Here is a 16,134-nt window from a genome sequence, read left to right as displayed (position 1 = left end):
ATATCTTTACTGTTTAGGCTGATCAGAAAAATAACTCTTACAGTTTGAAAGATTCAAATAATAATGAAATGTATAAATCTGAAAGTAAAATGTCTGTCATCCTGAACTCCTGTTAATGATTTGGAATACATCTTTTCAAACTGTTTAAATATGTTACGTATATATTTACATAAATGGGATTGTGCCACATACAATAATTTGTAATGTGCTTTTTTCCCCTCCCACTTGCTACATCTTACAGCGCTTTCCATTTAAGTAAGTATATATACCTTTAAATCAGTCACTTTACAACTGCAGAGTTTTACGTTGTGTAGATTTACCATAATTTCCTTAACTAATTCCTAGTTGATGGCTCCTTAGGTTGTTTGTAGTTTTGGGACTCAACCTACTGTGTGCTAGGCCTTCTGGGTGCTGAGCATTTTGTATATAATTCCATTTGGTCCTTACAATAACCCTGGAATATTCCCATTTTACAGTGAGAGAAATTGAGGTTAAAAGAGGCCAAGTGACTCGCCTTCTTGAAGAAGACAGAGTCATTAAAGGGTAGAGACACTTAAATATTGCTTCGAATGTTCTTGTACAGACAACGTTGCGTGTATGACAAATTATGTCTTAGAAACAATTTCTAAGGCAGAAATTGTAGTCATTGGAGCCTTCATACCCTGAATCATGGTTGTGCTTCCACCAGTCATGAATGGTACTCTTTTTTATCCTCCCAAGGAGCATTTTAGAGCCTGGGCTCATTGTACAGGCTGGCAGGCAGCCCAGCTACTCTGGTCCTAAGCACCCTGGTGCCCCTTCCTCTCCCCTTCTCCCACAGAGGGCTCCACGGGGAAGACATGCCTGATGAAGGCTGTCCTGAATCTTCGAGATGGGGTCAATGCCTGCATCCTGCCGCTGCTGCAGATTGACCGGGAGTCTGGCAATCCTCAGTCCCTGGTCAACGCCCAGTGCACAGATGAGCACTACCGAGGTCATAGTGCCCTGCACATCGCCATTGAGAAGAGGAGCCTGCAGTGTGTGAGGCTCCTGGTGGAGAATGGTGCCGATGTGCACGCCCGGGCCTGTGGCCGCTTCTTCCAGAAGAAAAGCCAAGGGACTTGTTTCTATTTTGGTGAGCAGTCTTTCTTGGTTAAATTGAGGCACAGAGGGGGTGGGTTTCACATAGTTATTGGGTGGTAGAGCTGGCCGGCCCTTAAAACCAGGTCTGACTCATCCTGAGACCCATGCTTCTAAATACTAGGCTGCCTGCAAAAGCAGTTTGTCTTAAGAGATGTTTATCCTTGTCTGTCTAAGGAGGCTCACCACACACCCAAACCTGGACTAAGGCTGGGGAATGGCTGCTAGAACCACTGTGTGACAACACTTGACCAGACAAGGCTGGGCTAAAGGGTGTCTATGTCAGACAGCAGTGGGCCTGGGCTCTGCTGAAGAGAAGAGAAAGAGGCAGGGGAGATGGGGACTCTAGTGGCTGCCCCTGTTCTGTTCCCTTGCATGTTAAAGAGCTTTGGTCTCCTTTCCCTTGTGTCAGAACCAACAGAGCTGCCTTTACCAGCACTCATAGGAGAAGGCACAGCTGCCCTAAATGGGGCCCCAGACCATGAGGCATTGCTCCATCTTTTCCCATAAGTGCCTGACCAGCTTCAAGGAGGCATGGTCTTCTGTCTAAGGAGTGTGAGGAGTAGGCAGTTGGAAGCTGGGAGGCCTGAGGCCCTAGCTGCCTCCTTGGCCCCCAGGCGAGCTGCCCCTCTCTCTGGCGGCATGCACCAAGCAGTGGGATGTGGTGACTTACCTCCTGGAGAACCCAAACCAGCCAGCCAGGCTGCAGGCCACCGACTCACTGGGCAACACAGTCCTGCATGCCTTGGTGATGATCGCAGACAACTCGGCTGAGAATAGTGCACTGGTGATCCGCATGTACGATGGGCTCCTCCAAGTTGGGGCCCGCCTCTGCCCCACCGTGCAGCTTGAGGACATCCGCAACCGGCAGGGCCTCACACCTCTGAAGCTGGCTGCCAAGGAAGGCAAAATTGAGGTGAGTGGCTGGCCTCCTCCCCCTTCCCACCTTTCTGGGAAGCAGCGAGACTCACCCTGAGTTTTCTGCAGAAAGAGCCTGGGGTGGTGGTCTATATCAGTGATCTCCCCACTTTCCAACTGAACACTCTTATTATATTAGTAAGGACATTTTCAGCATGCATATGTGTGTTTATTGATAAACTATATCTGAACTACTGAACTAATATATTACATTATAAAACACAGGGATTCTTAAAAAAGTCATTTGGGTTTCTTGGTTAGGAGACAGTCTTTTCATATCATTGCCTATTCTATTAGATTTGCTATTAAGTTTTCTTCATCTCGCTTGGTAAGTTTTCTTTATAATGAACATATTAGCACTTTGTTTACTATAACAATTGTAAATTTTTCTCCCAGTTCAACAATAAAACATTTTTTTGGTATTTTTTTGCCACCCAGAATTGTTACATTTTTACGTATACAAGTGTAATTATCTTTTCCTTTAGGGTTCCTTGGTTTTGGTATTGTTTAATCCTTCTATAAAGTTATATATCTATAACCTTGTATGTATGTGTGTGTGTGTGTGTGTGTGTGTGTGTGTGTGTTAATTCCATATCCATATTTTCTTCCAGACTTTTGTAATTTCATTTTTAATTCTTAAAATTTTGATTTATCTGGAAGTCATTTTGGTATAAAGAGTAAACATAATGCAGCTCTACTTTTTTCCGAATGGCTTTACCAGTTGTCTGATCCTTACTCTCAGGGCTGGCTTCATGGGTCTATAACCGTGCCGTTAACACAGGGCCTTATGCTTAGAACACAGGCATTTTTAAATGCTAAGATAAAAATAAACATAAGTAGAAGCTTTGCTATTTTATTCCTGCCCTCCAAGTTTCCTGGGATGTGAGAATCTCTCTTTGTTGTCTGGCAGCGTGGCTGTGTGGTCTATGGAAGCCGCTCCCCAATGTGGCCCTTCCATCCCCCCCGTTCCTCATCTGTGAAACCAAATTACTTCTTAACTTGTTCAGGGTACTGATCCTTTCTGGTCTATTGAAAGCTCAGGACTCTGACTACCAAAAGGCATACACATGGGTAGCTTGTAGCCTCTGATCTCAAGGGGCTTTAAGGACCTCTGGGCTGGAGGTCCCTCGGCCGTGCGAGGAGTCCATGAAAGAGGCCAAGGGGCAGGAGTGGGGAAGGAAGAGCCAGGCTGGCTGGCAGGCCTGGGCATATGTGGGTGGGTGGGAATGTTTACAATGTGGCTGAGCATGTGTGGACATATGTAAGACTTTATACACGCAAGGACCCATGTGTACAGGGCATGTGCATATGTCTATCGCAGCTCTGCACACAGTAGGCAGCTCTGCAGGGTACCGAGTGTTTCCCAGACTCCAAGTCAGTGCTGGGAGGTGGCCAAGCAGGCCAAGATCACATGGCCCACCCTGCAGATTTTCAGACACATCCTGCAAAGGGAGTTCTCGGGACCGTGCCAGCCCCTTTCCCGCAAGTTCACTGAATGGTGCTACGGGCCTGTCCGGGTGTCGCTGTATGACCTGGCTTCTGTGGACAGCTGGGAGGAGAACTCGGTGTTGGAGATCATTGCCTTTCATTGCAGAAGCCCGGTGAGCCTACCAAAGTCGGGGTGTGCATAGGGGGCCTGGCAGAACTCCCTTCTGTTTGCTAGGCCACACTTGCCCTATTCCTGTGCCAGTGGAGGTGTGGCTACACATCCTGACCCTGGCTGTTGGACCCACGCTCATTCCACACTCCAGTCCCACTTGACGCGGGGGTCATACCAGGGTCCTGGTGGCTACCACTGAGGGCTCTCGTTGACCAGCATCTGCTCTGGACTGGAAGGAGAGGCCCTCCGTCACTACCTAGCCATGAGGATGGGATGGAGGCAGGCGGGGGTGGGAGGTGTTCACTCGGGGCTCCCCATTCTCTCCCCTCCATTCCCTCAGCCCTTGCACTGAGCCCGGCAGGAGTGGGCTTCTTGTGCATACCTGCTGAATGTACCCTGGCTCTCACATTCCCACCTCAGCACCGACACCGAATGGTGGTTTTGGAGCCGCTGAACAAACTGCTGGAGGCGAAATGGGACCTGCTCATCCCCAGATTCTTCTTCAACTTCTTGTGTTACTTGATCTACATGTTCATCTTCACCACTGTTGCCTACCACCAGCCTGCCCTGGAGAAGGCAAGGCTGGGGCGGGGCACATCTTGGGGAGGATTCCTAGAAATAGCCCTCAGATTACCACCTGCACCCTGCAAATGCTAACATGAGGATTTGACTGCTTAAGTGATATGCACAAGCTCTCACCCAGCTGGTGATAGTGTGGACACTGGCGCCACAGGAAGAGCAACAGTACAGTTAACACTTACTGTGTACCATATGTGAGCAAGTATTCTAAGTGATTGACATGTGTTAACTTATTTAATTCATGTTCACAACAACCCTCTGAGATGATGAACTATTACCATCCCCAGTTTATGGTTGAGAGAAAGGAGGCACAGGGAGGTTAAGTAACTTATCCATAGTCACACGCTGAAAGTTGTGGAGATGGGAACTGAACATAGACAGTCTGGCTTCCAACCCCATGCTCATAACTGCTACATACTGTGCCTCTTGATAGACTAGAATCCAGGAGTCCTACCCTGGAACCCATGTTCCCTCTGTTGCTCTGAGTGGCTGGCCTCTCCCTAGTTCAGGCTCAGAAAGAGCCCTTGGCTCTGGCTCTCAGAGAGCGGGTTCTTGGGAGGGGACCCTAGGTCCTACCAAGGCATCTCTTCACAGGCCTTCCTCCCCATGAAAGTGACAGCCGGAAACTCCATGCTGCTGCTGGGCCACATACTGATCCTGCTCGGGGGGTTCTACCTCCTCGTGGGCCAGGTGAGAACTCATCCCATTTCCTTACTCAGGGTGGCTCCCAGCCCACCCAGGAGCAAACCTGCAACTCTGCTACCAGGAGCCTTAGAGAGAGTTAACCATAGTCCCTTCATTTATGGGGAAACTGAATCCCATAGTCGGTCCCACCCTGACCTGCCTCCTGGCAGTTGAAGGCCTTGCTATGGGTATCCTCCATGTTCTGCTTTCTAGGGTGCCCATAGGGTAGCATTTGGTTTCTATGATTCTTTGTCAGTGCTGGCTTTGCTCCTCAGGTCCTTGGGTTAGGGCATTCCTCACTTGGGGAGCAGAGAAGGGTGGGGGCAGGCAGGACTCAGTGCAGCTCCCGCAGCAGGACCTCTTCAGTTGAAAATGTTGCAAGCTTGCAGGAGGGCACTGAAATTCTCTCAGAGGGGGCAGAACCTGGGTGCAAGATCCAGATTGGCTGGAGAATAGAGTGATCCCTGGGAGGCCAGGGAGAGGGAGGGAAAGGAGCTCTCCCCTTCACCACATGTAGTACATGAGTTCTTCATCTGGATCCACAAGGAGCCAGGAGGGCCCTGGCATTACCTGGGTGTCTGGGTAGCTGCCCTTTTTGGAAACAGGGTCTAAATCTTTCTTAGCTATCAGCAAAATTAATGAGCCCTTCCAGAAAGTCAAAGCTGCTGGCCAAGCCCCTGACAGGCTACCACATAGCTAGCAGGTGGGAGCACGGTGGGAGCCTGGGTCCCTGCCCTGAGGAGCAGTAGGGCTGTGTTGTGGCTTGGAGAACGAATTTCACTCCCCTGTCCCCCTTCCTCCTCATAGCTATGGTACTTCTGGAGGCGTCGTCTGTTCATCTGGATCTCATTCGTGGACAGCTACTTTGAAATCCTCTTGTATGTGGGCCCTCACCCCTTCTCGTTCATCTCAGGCCTGGGAGAGGCGTGTGTGGCAGTGGGCACCAGGCAGGCTTTAGAGGGGTGGACCAGGGCCAGGGAGCTCCAGGGTACTGGGACCAGAGCACAGGCCAGACTCAGGAGTCCAGCTGTTCAGCTTGAGCCTCTCTGTGCTCCAATTCTTGTAGAACATTTACTGAGCCCTTGCTAGGCACCAGTGGAGCCTGAACTCTTTACATGTCTAGTCTCATTGAATCCTCACAAATGCTCAGGCATGATTATCGTTACCCCCATATTACAGGGGAGGAAACTGAGGCCCACAGGGGTTAAATAACTTGCCTGGGATGGAGGTCAGGACCTGACTGGGTCCAGCTCCAGACAGATGGGAAACTTCTCATTCATCCAACTGCCATGAGAGAGGCAGTGGTGATCAGTTCTGGCCAGTGGGGGCCCAGGGGGCCTTGCTGAGTGGCCTGCAAACTGACCTGGACCCTGTCCCCTCGCAGCCTGGTCCAGGCACTGCTCACGGTGCTGTCTCAGGTGCTGTGTTTCCTGGCCATCGAGTGGTACCTGCCCCTGCTTGTGTCCTCACTGGTTTTGGGCTGGCTGAATCTGCTTTACTATACACGTGGCTTCCAACACACAGGCATCTACAGCGTCATGATCCAGAAGGTGAGGTGCAGGGGTGGCCCCATTGCAGCAAGACTGGGCAGGGCTGGACATCACACTCCAGTGGGACTCCTTTTGGCCTTACCAGGAAGGCACCCTCTTCCACAGCTAATCTGGGCATAGGAAAACATGAGCCAGAACAAGGTTGGAGTGCTTGAGACAGAGCAAGGAGGCTGGGGAGAGTGAGGGAGATGCGGGGAGAGGAAGTTGGCCATAAGGAGGGGTCTGGAGGCCCGGGAAGTTTTAAAAAAATTTTAAAATTGTGGTAAAATAAGTATAACAAAATTTATCATTTTAACTATTTTAAAGTGTACATTCACATTGTTGTGCCCCCATCCCCGCCATCCATCTGCAGAACATTTTCATTGTCCCAAACTGAAACTCTGTATCCATTCAACACTAACTCCCCATTTCCTTCCCCTACCCCCAGCCTCAAGCAACTACCATTTTACTTCCTGTCTCTACAAATTTGATTACTCTAAGTATCTTATAAAAATGGAATCATATAGTATTTGTGCTTTTGTTACTGGCTTATTTCACTTAGGATAATGTTCTTAAGTTCCATCCATGTTATAACATGTGTCAGAATTTCCTTCCTTTTTTAAGTCTGAATAATATCCCATTGTATGCTTATACCACATTTTGTTTACTCCTTCATATCTATCCAAGGACATTTGAATCGTTTCCACCTTTTGGCTATTGTGAATAATGCTGCATGATCATGGGTATACAAATATCTGTTTGAGTTCCTGCTTCTGAATCTTTTGGATATATACCCAGACCTGGAATTGCTGGATCATATGATAACTCTGTGTTTAATTTTTTGATCCTGGAGGGTTATAAGCAGGAAAATGATGTGATCTGATGTAGCGTTTTTAAAAGACCCATCGGCTCAGTATAGCTCCATAGGGCTCTGTGCACGTACGCTCTGTGTGTGTGTGTGTGTGTGTGTGGTGTGTACATGAGAACCCATGATCAGGGACATGGCAGGGGCCTGGGGTTGTGTCTGGTAGCCCAGCCACCCACCCCAGCTCCTGGGTGTGTGTGTTCCAGGTCATCCTGCGGGACCTCCTCCGCTTCCTTCTGGTCTACTTAGTCTTCCTTTTCGGCTTCGCTGTAGGTAAAGGCCCCCCTCTAGCCCCTGCCCATGCCTTGCCTGCCCTGTATATCCTCAAATCTGCCTGCTGGTCTCCTCAGGCTGAGGGCCCCCTTCTACCCTCTTGCAGCCCTGGTGAGCCTGAGCCGGGAGGCCCGGGGCTCTGGGGTCCCCACAAACCCGAATGCCACGGAGACAGTGCAGCCTGGAGCAGGACAAGAGGACGAGGAAGGCAGCTCGGTTCCATACAGTGGCATCCTGGAGGCCTCCTTGGAGCTCTTCAAATTCACCATCGGCATGGGCGAGCTGGCCTTCCAGGACCAACTGCGCTTTCGTGGGGTGGTGCTGTTGCTGCTGCTGGCCTACGTGCTTCTCACCTACATCCTTCTGCTCAACATGCTCATTGCCCTCATGAGTGAGACCGTCAACAGTGTTGCCACTGACAGCTGGAGCATCTGGAAGCTGCAGGTGCCCCAGGAGGCTCCCCTTCCCCTCCTCAAGTTCTGGGCCCAATGAAGAGAGGGCAAGACCCAGCTGAGCTGGTCCCCCAGAGCTGGTCCAGGGCCCTTGGTGGCCTCGCCCTTGTCAGGGTCTCCATCATCGATTCCTTCCTTCATAGGCTTGCTTGAGGGTCGAATAAACTCATAGATCTAATGCTGTTAGGACAATGCCTGGAACACAGAAGGTGTACGATATGTTAGTTATCATCATCATCATCATTATTATTAAGTATTTCTTGAGCTTGATATGGGGTTGGACACAGTTCTAGATTCTAAACACACAGCAGAGAACAAGACGAAGTCTGCCCTCATGTAGCTCCCATTCCTTGTTTATCATATGTTTAATGGAATCAGTTTGGTGGGTGAGGCAGGAAGGCTGTACAATCCTGGGGCTGGTCCAGTTTAGGGGAGTTGGTAGACCAGAGGTCCCTGAAGCTGGGTTCTGATGACACCCACCTACAGTGGGTAGGTCTGGGCAGTTGGTGCAGGGAGAGCCTTGCCCAAGAGGCTGGACTGTGTTACTAATTTTCTGTTGACCTTGGGCAAGTCCCTGTTTTGAGCCTCCACATCCTCACCTGCAAAGTTTTGTGCCCTACCTATCTCATGTGCCAGGGGCAGGCACATGTGCGGGTAGAGCAAATGAACTTCTGCACCTGGTCTGTGAAATTCTGGGACCTGTAATGATGCAATAGCAAGTAATTGTTGAGCACTCTTTACGTGCTAACTTCCCTCAAACCACCAGATATATTGTCCTCAGTCTGTAAGTGAGGAAATAGATTCAGAGGGGTTGAGAGCCTAATAACACCCAGGTAATCAAACGTTGGAGCCAGATTCCAATCCATGTGCTTAGTGGACTTTGGGTTATACTGCAAAGTGCTATGCTGTATCTTCCTGGCTGCTCTGTCTAATGTGTCCTTTGTCTCCAGAAAGCTATCTCTGTCCTGGAGATGGAGAATGGCTATTGGTGGTGCAGGAGGAAGAAGCAGAGGGCAGGTGCGATGCTGACAGTTGGTACCAGGCCAGATGGTAGCCCTGATGAGCGTTGGTGCTTCAGGTGAGTGAGGGGCAGGGGAAGGCAGCTGGTGCAGGCCAGCCTTACTCCCCTGAAAACCAGGAGACAGCTGCTAGGATCCAGGGCAGGTGAGGTCAGGAAGGCTTGATCTCATAGAGCGAAGGTCACTCTCTGGTGGTCCCTGACTTCCTCCTTATGGCCTGAAATGGGGTGCAGTTAGGAGGCCAAGAAGCTAGAGAGACCCTCAGGTTACAGCACACTAGCTTTGCCCTGGTGGTCCTCTGCTCTCCCAGCTCCCTCACTTGATCACAGAGGCTACAACCCTTCCACAGAGAACAAACGGCTCCATGCCCAGGGAAGGCCTGGGCACTGAGAGAGGAAACCTGGTGACAGATGCACAGCCAGAAACACCTTTTCATGAGACAACAGTTAAGCAAGGAGAAGGGAGGGTCTTAGGCATGTAGAGTAGCCACACACAGGGTCCCAGAACGTGGGAACACAAAGACATACCTGATCTAAACTCTTTTCTGGGTATTCAGGGAACCCAGGTCACTGTGAGCAGTCTGAAGGGACAGATGCCTGTTCTTCCATGTGGGCACCTGGCCCGGAGGGCAGTAGGCTGACAGCTGCAAGGACAGGGCTCTGGGAGAATAGTGGGTGGTCTTGTGTCCTGTGGAGAAGGGCGGAGAAACCCTATCCTCCTTGCAGTCCCTTTGTCCAATGGAATGTCTGCTCCATCCGCCCACTCAGGGGCCCCTCCCCTGGGGCAAAGCAGGCTGCATCCTTGACATCCTGCAGCCTCAGAGCTGCTCTGTCACCCTCAGGGTGGAGGAAGTGAACTGGGCTTCCTGGGAGCAGACCCTGCCTACACTGTGTGAGGATCCTTCAGGACCTGGCGACCATGGTGAGTAGCTGTGTTGAGAGGCGGTGTGCGTGTGTGTGTGTGTTCTTGTGTGTGTTCATATGTATGCGTCTGCTTGGCCACACAGCCATGAAGAGTCTGGAGCAGGACCACTCCTGTGGTCACTCCCCAACTCCACTCATTTAAAAGGATTGCCCCGCTTAAAGTGGTGCTTCCCTCCTGTGCTTTCCACCCTCGCCTCTTAGCAGGCCTGTTTTTAGGCAGTCACCTGGGAAAACCTCTGAGGCTGTTAGTGCTTTTACCAGCCCAGCCTTCACCTTGTCCTCACCTTCCGCCTCCTCATCTCCATTCCCTCCTCCTGGCAGGTTCCAATCCACTGCACCCTAGGCTAAGCCTGAAGACCCAGCAGGGGAACAAGTTAGGGAGGGCCCCCTACACAGCCCATAGCTTAAGGTAGCACCTCCCTGAGCCCCCACTGGCTGAGCCCTGCTGACCTGAGCACCCAAGCTTTCCCTCACTACACAAGCCCCCAGCCCCTTCCTACCTCCAGCCCCACACCTCTGAGAAGCCACTTCCTACCTATGCCTTTTCCACCTCTCATGACCTGCATCCTCTCTATTCTAGTGTGACCTAGTGTGGCGATGGCACCTCCTGTTCCCACCCTGCTGCTTCCCACCAAAAGCGACTCTTTCCTCCCAACCAGAAGCCTGTTCTGAGGATTAGCATTCTTCACAGAATTCTATTTCTATAACCTTCAATAGTTCCTACCTCGTCTTCCATTAGCTTTCTTCCTCTCCTTTCCTATTCTTTTTCTGACAGACTCTACTTGCTTGTGCATGTGGACCCAACCCCTCCCACAATGGCCTCCTGCATCACCCATGACTGCTGGATAGGGGGACTCTCCTGGCCTCCTGCTCCAAAGACTACTGGTTTCCCAGGCTCCTGGCTCCCTGACCAAGACCCTCACAAACTGATATGTTTCCTGCCTACCCTCTTTTTGGGTCTCCCTTAATTTCAAGTCTCACTGCCCCATCATTTCACTGCCAAGACTCTGAAAGTGACCTTGCTCCTCAACTTGCCCCAAGCATCCCACACCCCCCTGCCTCTGTTATGGAGCCAACGATTCAAGACCCATGGAGCCAATTGAGATTAATTATGAGCCTTCATTAGCCGGCCGGCGACTGACTCTCTACCACGCAGGGTTAGAGGAGAGCAGCCCCGAGCTTCCAGAGGAGGCAGCTTATAAAGCCTCCTACTACATCCTTGAATAAGCAGATTACAAGAAGCAGAAGTTAAACATTAACATTTTGTACAAAGATAAATGTATCCGGGGAACTCTCAGATCAAACAGGGCCTAGTAGACAGTTTTATCATCTGCACTTTAGAATGTTGGGCTTCTCTTGGGGCTGGCGCCTGGAGATATCACCTCCCTGAAACTGGAGAATTTCCACTTTTACACCTCCTGGGGTCTCCAACTGGACATCCCCATCAGGAACAGCCTTGGGGTGCCCTACCAGATCACATGTATGCAACCCCACCCCCTCCTCACCCAGGTGGGAGGTTTTGAGGTTTTCTGCCCTCCCATGCTCCATCTGGTGCTGAGTGTCCTCTGGACCCCCGAGCAGCCACTTACCCCTCTGCCCCCGCACCTCATTTCTCCCAATTCTGTACCACTACAGGGCAGCTCAGCTTGCACCCTGACCTCCAGACAAGTTTTTCTACTCTAGGTTAACCCACTCCAATTCTTCTATGTAGAAAAAACTATACACAGCCCACATTACAATATGCCTTCCACTGTCTGGAAGGCCACACTCTTCAGTGTGGAGGCCAAAGACCAAAACTGTTGCCCAACCCATTCCCTCCATGTGACAGCCAGTCTGTCTACAGTGCTCCTTGTTTTTTGCTTTCCTTGGCTCTTGCCTTTGCTGGAGGTGCCTTCCTGCTCTTCTGAGTGTTCAAATCTGCCACCTCCCTATGGATTGGGTCCCCTCTCTCCTATGAGCTCTCTGAGCACCTAACCCTCACTTCCCTTAAGCTCTTCAGCAAGTCTCAGGTGTTCTGGTTTCTAACACACAGCCTATAACCTCCAGCGACTTTAAACTCCTGGGTGGAGGACCCTCACTGGCACATGGCAGAGGTTCAGGAAATGGTTGTGGAAAGAGAGGCTGAAAGGATTGCTGGGGACTTCAGGATCCCTTGCTATCCACAGGGCATGATCTGGTTTCATGGCTGTGGCCTCCTATTTCCCTAGCACTTGCTTCCTGGGGACATACCCCGAGGGCCAAGTCACAGTGATCTTCACTCCATTTACAGGCACCACGAAGAACTCTGCCTTGGCCTCCCAACCTGGGGAGGACAGTGCTCTGGAGGAAGACCATCTGCCCCTCCAGCTCTTGGAGTTCCGCTGATAATCCAGATGCAGCAGGAGGCAGGCAGGATAGAATCAGGGAATCTTTACAGCCCTATCTGCTGACCCTGGGGCCCCAGGGAACTTTGGTGGCAAATATAAATAAATATTTTCTCATGACTAACTCTCTTGGAAACATTATTTGAGTAAAGTTACCAGGCCCTTGTGCTGGTCGACATCTGCATGACATTGTGAGCACAAGCCTGTGTCTGGGGCTGGGCTGCTCACACCCTCACCTGGTGAGACTGGTGGGGGAAAGCAGGAGATTGTCACCTGCTTTCCCCCAGCTTTGAGACTTTCCTCTTCCTGGGTGCAGGTAGCTGGCTCCATTGTCATGGCAGACATGTGGTGGACATCGGTAAGCACAGCCACCTCTCCTCCCTCTTCCACAGCCTCCAGACACCCCTTAAAGCCACCTCCAAGATATCTCAAAGCCTTTGAGCTCCTTGGTTTAGTCCAAATTCTGGATTATTGCTTTCTCTTCCTATTGGTCTTCTTGCTCAGTTCCCACCCTTGTAAGCCCTTCTCTGCAGGGCAGCCCAAGGAGTCTTCCTAAGACTCAAGAGAAACATGGTACCTCCGTGATCTGAAGGCTTGAGAGGCTCCTCAGTGCCCACAGGGTGCACTGGCTGACATCCTCTTAAGTTTTGCTCAAGCATTTCCAGACACTTGTCCCATACCCCTGCTGCCCTCCATGCTCTCTTTAGCACTTTCACTAAAATCTTCATGCAAGCTAATGGACCTCGTGCGTATCTGACTCCTTGACTTGGCTGTCGCTGGAAAGTCCTTCCCTCCAATAAGATCCTACACTTATTTCCAAGACCAGCTCAAAAATTGTCTCATTATATAGTACTCCAGTCAAAATGAATCGCTCTCCCTTGGGGAATGAGTTTTTATAAAATATGTGTATGGATTGCATATTTCTTAAGTGAGAAAGACCTGAGCATGTTCATATGGTGAAAGGAAAGCATTCGCAGAGAGGGAGAGGTTTCCATTGCTGGTGAGACGGGGCATGAATGGAGAAGCTTCGAAGAATCAGAAAATAGGGGAAGGGAGGATGTTTGCTCGCTGCTCAAAAATCATTCTAGAGGGAGATGAGAGCTGTCAGTGTGCAGGGGTTGAGAAGCTCCGTGGATACTGTGAAATAGTTGTGGGGGGAGCACACTAGCAACGCTTCTTAGAATTAGGAGTACCCACTATTTGTAAATTCTCGCTGCGTGCCGTGCCATGGCTCTGCAGGGTTTCAAGCGCGTTATCTCATGTGATCCTCAGAACAACCTTCTGTGGCGCCGATATCTCCATTTCTCAGAGACACCGGAACCTCAGAAAGGATGAGCAACTCGCCCAAGGTCACGCAGCTAACTAGCGGAAGGGCAGGGGCCCTACCCGGCAACCCTCGGTCCAGCCCCTGCGCAGGCGCTCTGGACCGCGTTGCGTGCCTGTGGCCCAGATTTCCCGAGGCTGTGGAAGAAACCATTATCTCTACTGGAGGGGGGAGTCTTTGGGTGGTGCGGGGCCTGTAATGTTAAATGGGATGAAAGTCCCGTGAGTCTTTGCCAGTATCGCCCTCCCTTCTGTGACAAGTGGAGTGTTCCGAATCCTTAAGAGCCTCGGAGATTGGGAGAGCTACCTTTTCACTAAAGCTGTCATGGAGGTAGGTAGCGTTTGCGTCTTCCACTGGTAGTTGACGGCAAGGACAGATGAGCGGATGCCTTTTTAATTTTTGGAAGATGTTTTCGGAGAGCTTAACTGGAGGGCGGCTGCGCTCACGTAGGCTCGGAGCGGGCGCTGTGGCTCGGTGTTAAACTGGCCGGGCCGCGCCGCTGGGGCCGCAGTGGGTCGAGGCTCATGGGCATCATACGTGTTTGTCCCGCAGGCCCGTCGCCCTATCCTGAGATCTGCGAAGGCCGAGACCCCTTTCCCTGGCCCTGCCGTAAGGAGTGAGCAAATCCGAGAGAAATGGGTAAGTTGGGGTCTTCTGTACCCAAGGACGCTACACGTGGGTGACGAGGAAAACTTACTTGACTGTCCTGATGATACTAATATTAGGAAGTGCCGTCAGATGCGATAACTGACGATTTTTATGCCTATCTGAGTGCAGTTGCTGAAACCTTGAAAGTTTAGTTGCATATAACTACTAGGATGTGTTCTAAATGCATGTCCGTCTGAGATATTTCAGGTGGCAGACATACTGCAGAATATCAAAGAATTGAGCAGCATTTCATCCTGAAGACAGTCCAGGTAGGGTTTAACACAATTTAGTCGCTTACTTTTAGCCTTTGTTATCTTAAATGCCCCGAAATGCCTGATGTACAGTTGTAACTATTATGTGTTTAACCTAATTATGCACGACCTCATTGCATAATTGCAATGGTTAGATGGCTGCCCCTAACCTGAAACTAAACGGCAGCCGTATGCATAAACTATTAAAATGTCTCTTGGCTATTTTTAGGGCAATGTTAGCTTAATTCCAGTTAAATTCTGGAGCAGTGCTGGGAGTGGTGAGGTCCTTGGCTGCTTTGATGAAATCATTAATAGGAAGTGCCGTCAGAAGCGACAACTGACGATAACAATTCCTGGCTGACTGCAGTCAAGTCTTCAGGTTGCTGGTGCCTGGGAATAAGATGCTCTGAAGTGTGACCCTTAGTTTCAATATTCACTCAGGTTGCACATTGGAGACTGGCAGTCCTTCAGCTGAGTATTGGAGCGAGGAGGAGCATTAACCTCCCGTGAGGTAAGCTTTTATTTGTGGAGAGATTAGTGGTCGAGTATGTTTAGCTTTTAAGTTGAATTATGTGAAATTGCTGTTATGTCAGATGTTGGCAGTGGAACAGTGCAGAGCAAACCCAGGAGTTCCTTTTTACTTTATGGCTGTATGATCCTGAGCAAATTGCCTATCTCTGAGATAATTTCCTCGTTCTTAAAAATGATAGCCTTAGGTTTGTAATGTTTAAAATACTGTGACTGGTCGTAAGACTTGAGAAGCCAATTAAGACTGATTTCTTAAGGACTATTGTTAAGATGGACTTAAAGTTGTAAATTTGTAGTTGAGGCTATGATCAGAACTGCCTCCAGTTCTTTCATCAGCATCTGCTGTCTAAGGGTGCTTTATTCATTCCCTCAGGTTTCAAGTGCTGAAGAAGGGCGATCAATGCTATCTTAAAGCTGTTCGTAGCAGCAGTGGCAGCAGCACCTCACCCTGAGAAGTGGTAAGATTTGATCTGGACAATGACCTGTCACTGTGGTAGAATGAATAAGCAGCTTATTTTGTTAAAATTGATATCAAATGATGAAATCACCCAAAATAGCTGGAATTACCGGCAGATTGTGTAGTGGTGAACCTACGGTTTTCTGAAGATATCTTTTATGCTGTCAATGACTTGTTTGGAGTAGAAAGTAAGACTGATATTTAGTTTCTTTGCAGGCTATTTTCCCAGGGGATGGTCATCCATGCTGTCGCAGGGGCAGAATTTGAAGTCCCAAGGACCAGCAGCCACCATCAATTTGGACTCTGAAAACCTAGGCTTCAACATTTGCTTAGAAATAGGCTCACCTTGTGCCATTCTTACCAACAGAGCCAAGAAATGGATTCGGTAACCTTTTTCTAAGACAGGCACTTTCAGTGCCATTAAATAAATGCATAATTTTTCTAGAACTGTCCCTTGCTCAAAAGGAGCTTCTGTACATTTTAATATTGTATAAATGTTATATTGAGCAAGGGTCTGAATTCTTTAAGTTGGAAACTTCCTCCTCAAATTAATATCCATGCAATTAACCATTAGCTAACATTGTAATAAAGGATGGTCTTTA

The 16,134-nt window shown here is 49.7% G+C and overlaps 1 protein-coding gene, 1 long non-coding RNA gene and 3 other non-coding genes across 6 annotated transcripts in view; 4 read left to right on the top strand and 1 right to left on the bottom strand.

Annotated features, from left to right (window-relative positions):
* Positions 1–16,134, top strand: part of TRPV2 (transient receptor potential cation channel subfamily V member 2) — a 21,104-nt gene extending 4,970 nt beyond the window's left edge. For both annotated transcript variants that reach the window (XM_039847423.1, XM_039847424.1), the window contains 17 exons: positions 821–1,114; positions 1,737–2,035; positions 3,465–3,638; positions 4,058–4,213; positions 4,811–4,906; positions 5,708–5,778; positions 6,285–6,450; positions 7,501–7,567; positions 7,674–8,011; positions 8,970–9,097; positions 9,880–9,959; positions 12,231–13,978; positions 14,201–14,287; positions 14,504–14,565; positions 14,989–15,058; positions 15,449–15,533; positions 15,749–16,134. In XM_039847423.1, coding sequence (XP_039703357.1) covers positions 821–1,114; positions 1,737–2,035; positions 3,465–3,638; positions 4,058–4,213; positions 4,811–4,906; positions 5,708–5,778; positions 6,285–6,450; positions 7,501–7,567; positions 7,674–8,011; positions 8,970–9,097; positions 9,880–9,959; positions 12,231–12,325 — 1,964 coding nt within the window. In that variant the 3' untranslated portion in view covers positions 12,326–13,978; positions 14,201–14,287; positions 14,504–14,565; ... (1 more) ...; positions 15,449–15,533; positions 15,749–16,134. The remainder of the gene's footprint in view (positions 1–820; positions 1,115–1,736; positions 2,036–3,464; positions 3,639–4,057; positions 4,214–4,810; positions 4,907–5,707; positions 5,779–6,284; positions 6,451–7,500; positions 7,568–7,673; positions 8,012–8,969; positions 9,098–9,879; positions 9,960–12,230; positions 13,979–14,200; positions 14,288–14,503; positions 14,566–14,988; positions 15,059–15,448; positions 15,534–15,748) is intronic.
* On the bottom strand, positions 6,719–11,120 carry LOC120589810 (uncharacterized). Its single transcript, XR_005649568.1, has 2 exons — positions 9,566–11,120; positions 6,719–8,214 (listed from the first exon to the last, which is right to left on the bottom strand). It is a non-coding gene; the product is annotated as an uncharacterized LOC120589810 (long non-coding RNA).
* Positions 14,351–14,421, top strand: LOC120589976 (small nucleolar RNA SNORD49). The gene has a single exon (XR_005649605.1). It is a non-coding gene; the product is annotated as a small nucleolar RNA SNORD49 (small nucleolar RNA).
* LOC120589975 (small nucleolar RNA SNORD49) lies at positions 14,840–14,910 on the top strand. The gene has a single exon (XR_005649604.1). It is a non-coding gene; the product is annotated as a small nucleolar RNA SNORD49 (small nucleolar RNA).
* LOC120589981 (small nucleolar RNA SNORD65) lies at positions 15,609–15,681 on the top strand. Its single transcript, XR_005649608.1, has one exon. It is a non-coding gene; the product is annotated as a small nucleolar RNA SNORD65 (small nucleolar RNA).

The sequence above is a fragment of the Pteropus medius genome, unplaced genomic scaffold, assembly GCF_902729225.1.
Source record: "Pteropus medius unplaced genomic scaffold, Ma_sr-lr_union100, whole genome shotgun sequence".
Taxonomy (NCBI): domain Eukaryota; kingdom Metazoa; phylum Chordata; class Mammalia; order Chiroptera; family Pteropodidae; genus Pteropus; species Pteropus medius.
Note: the sequence above shows the minus strand (reverse complement) of the source record. Positions and strands in the feature narration are given on the sequence as shown.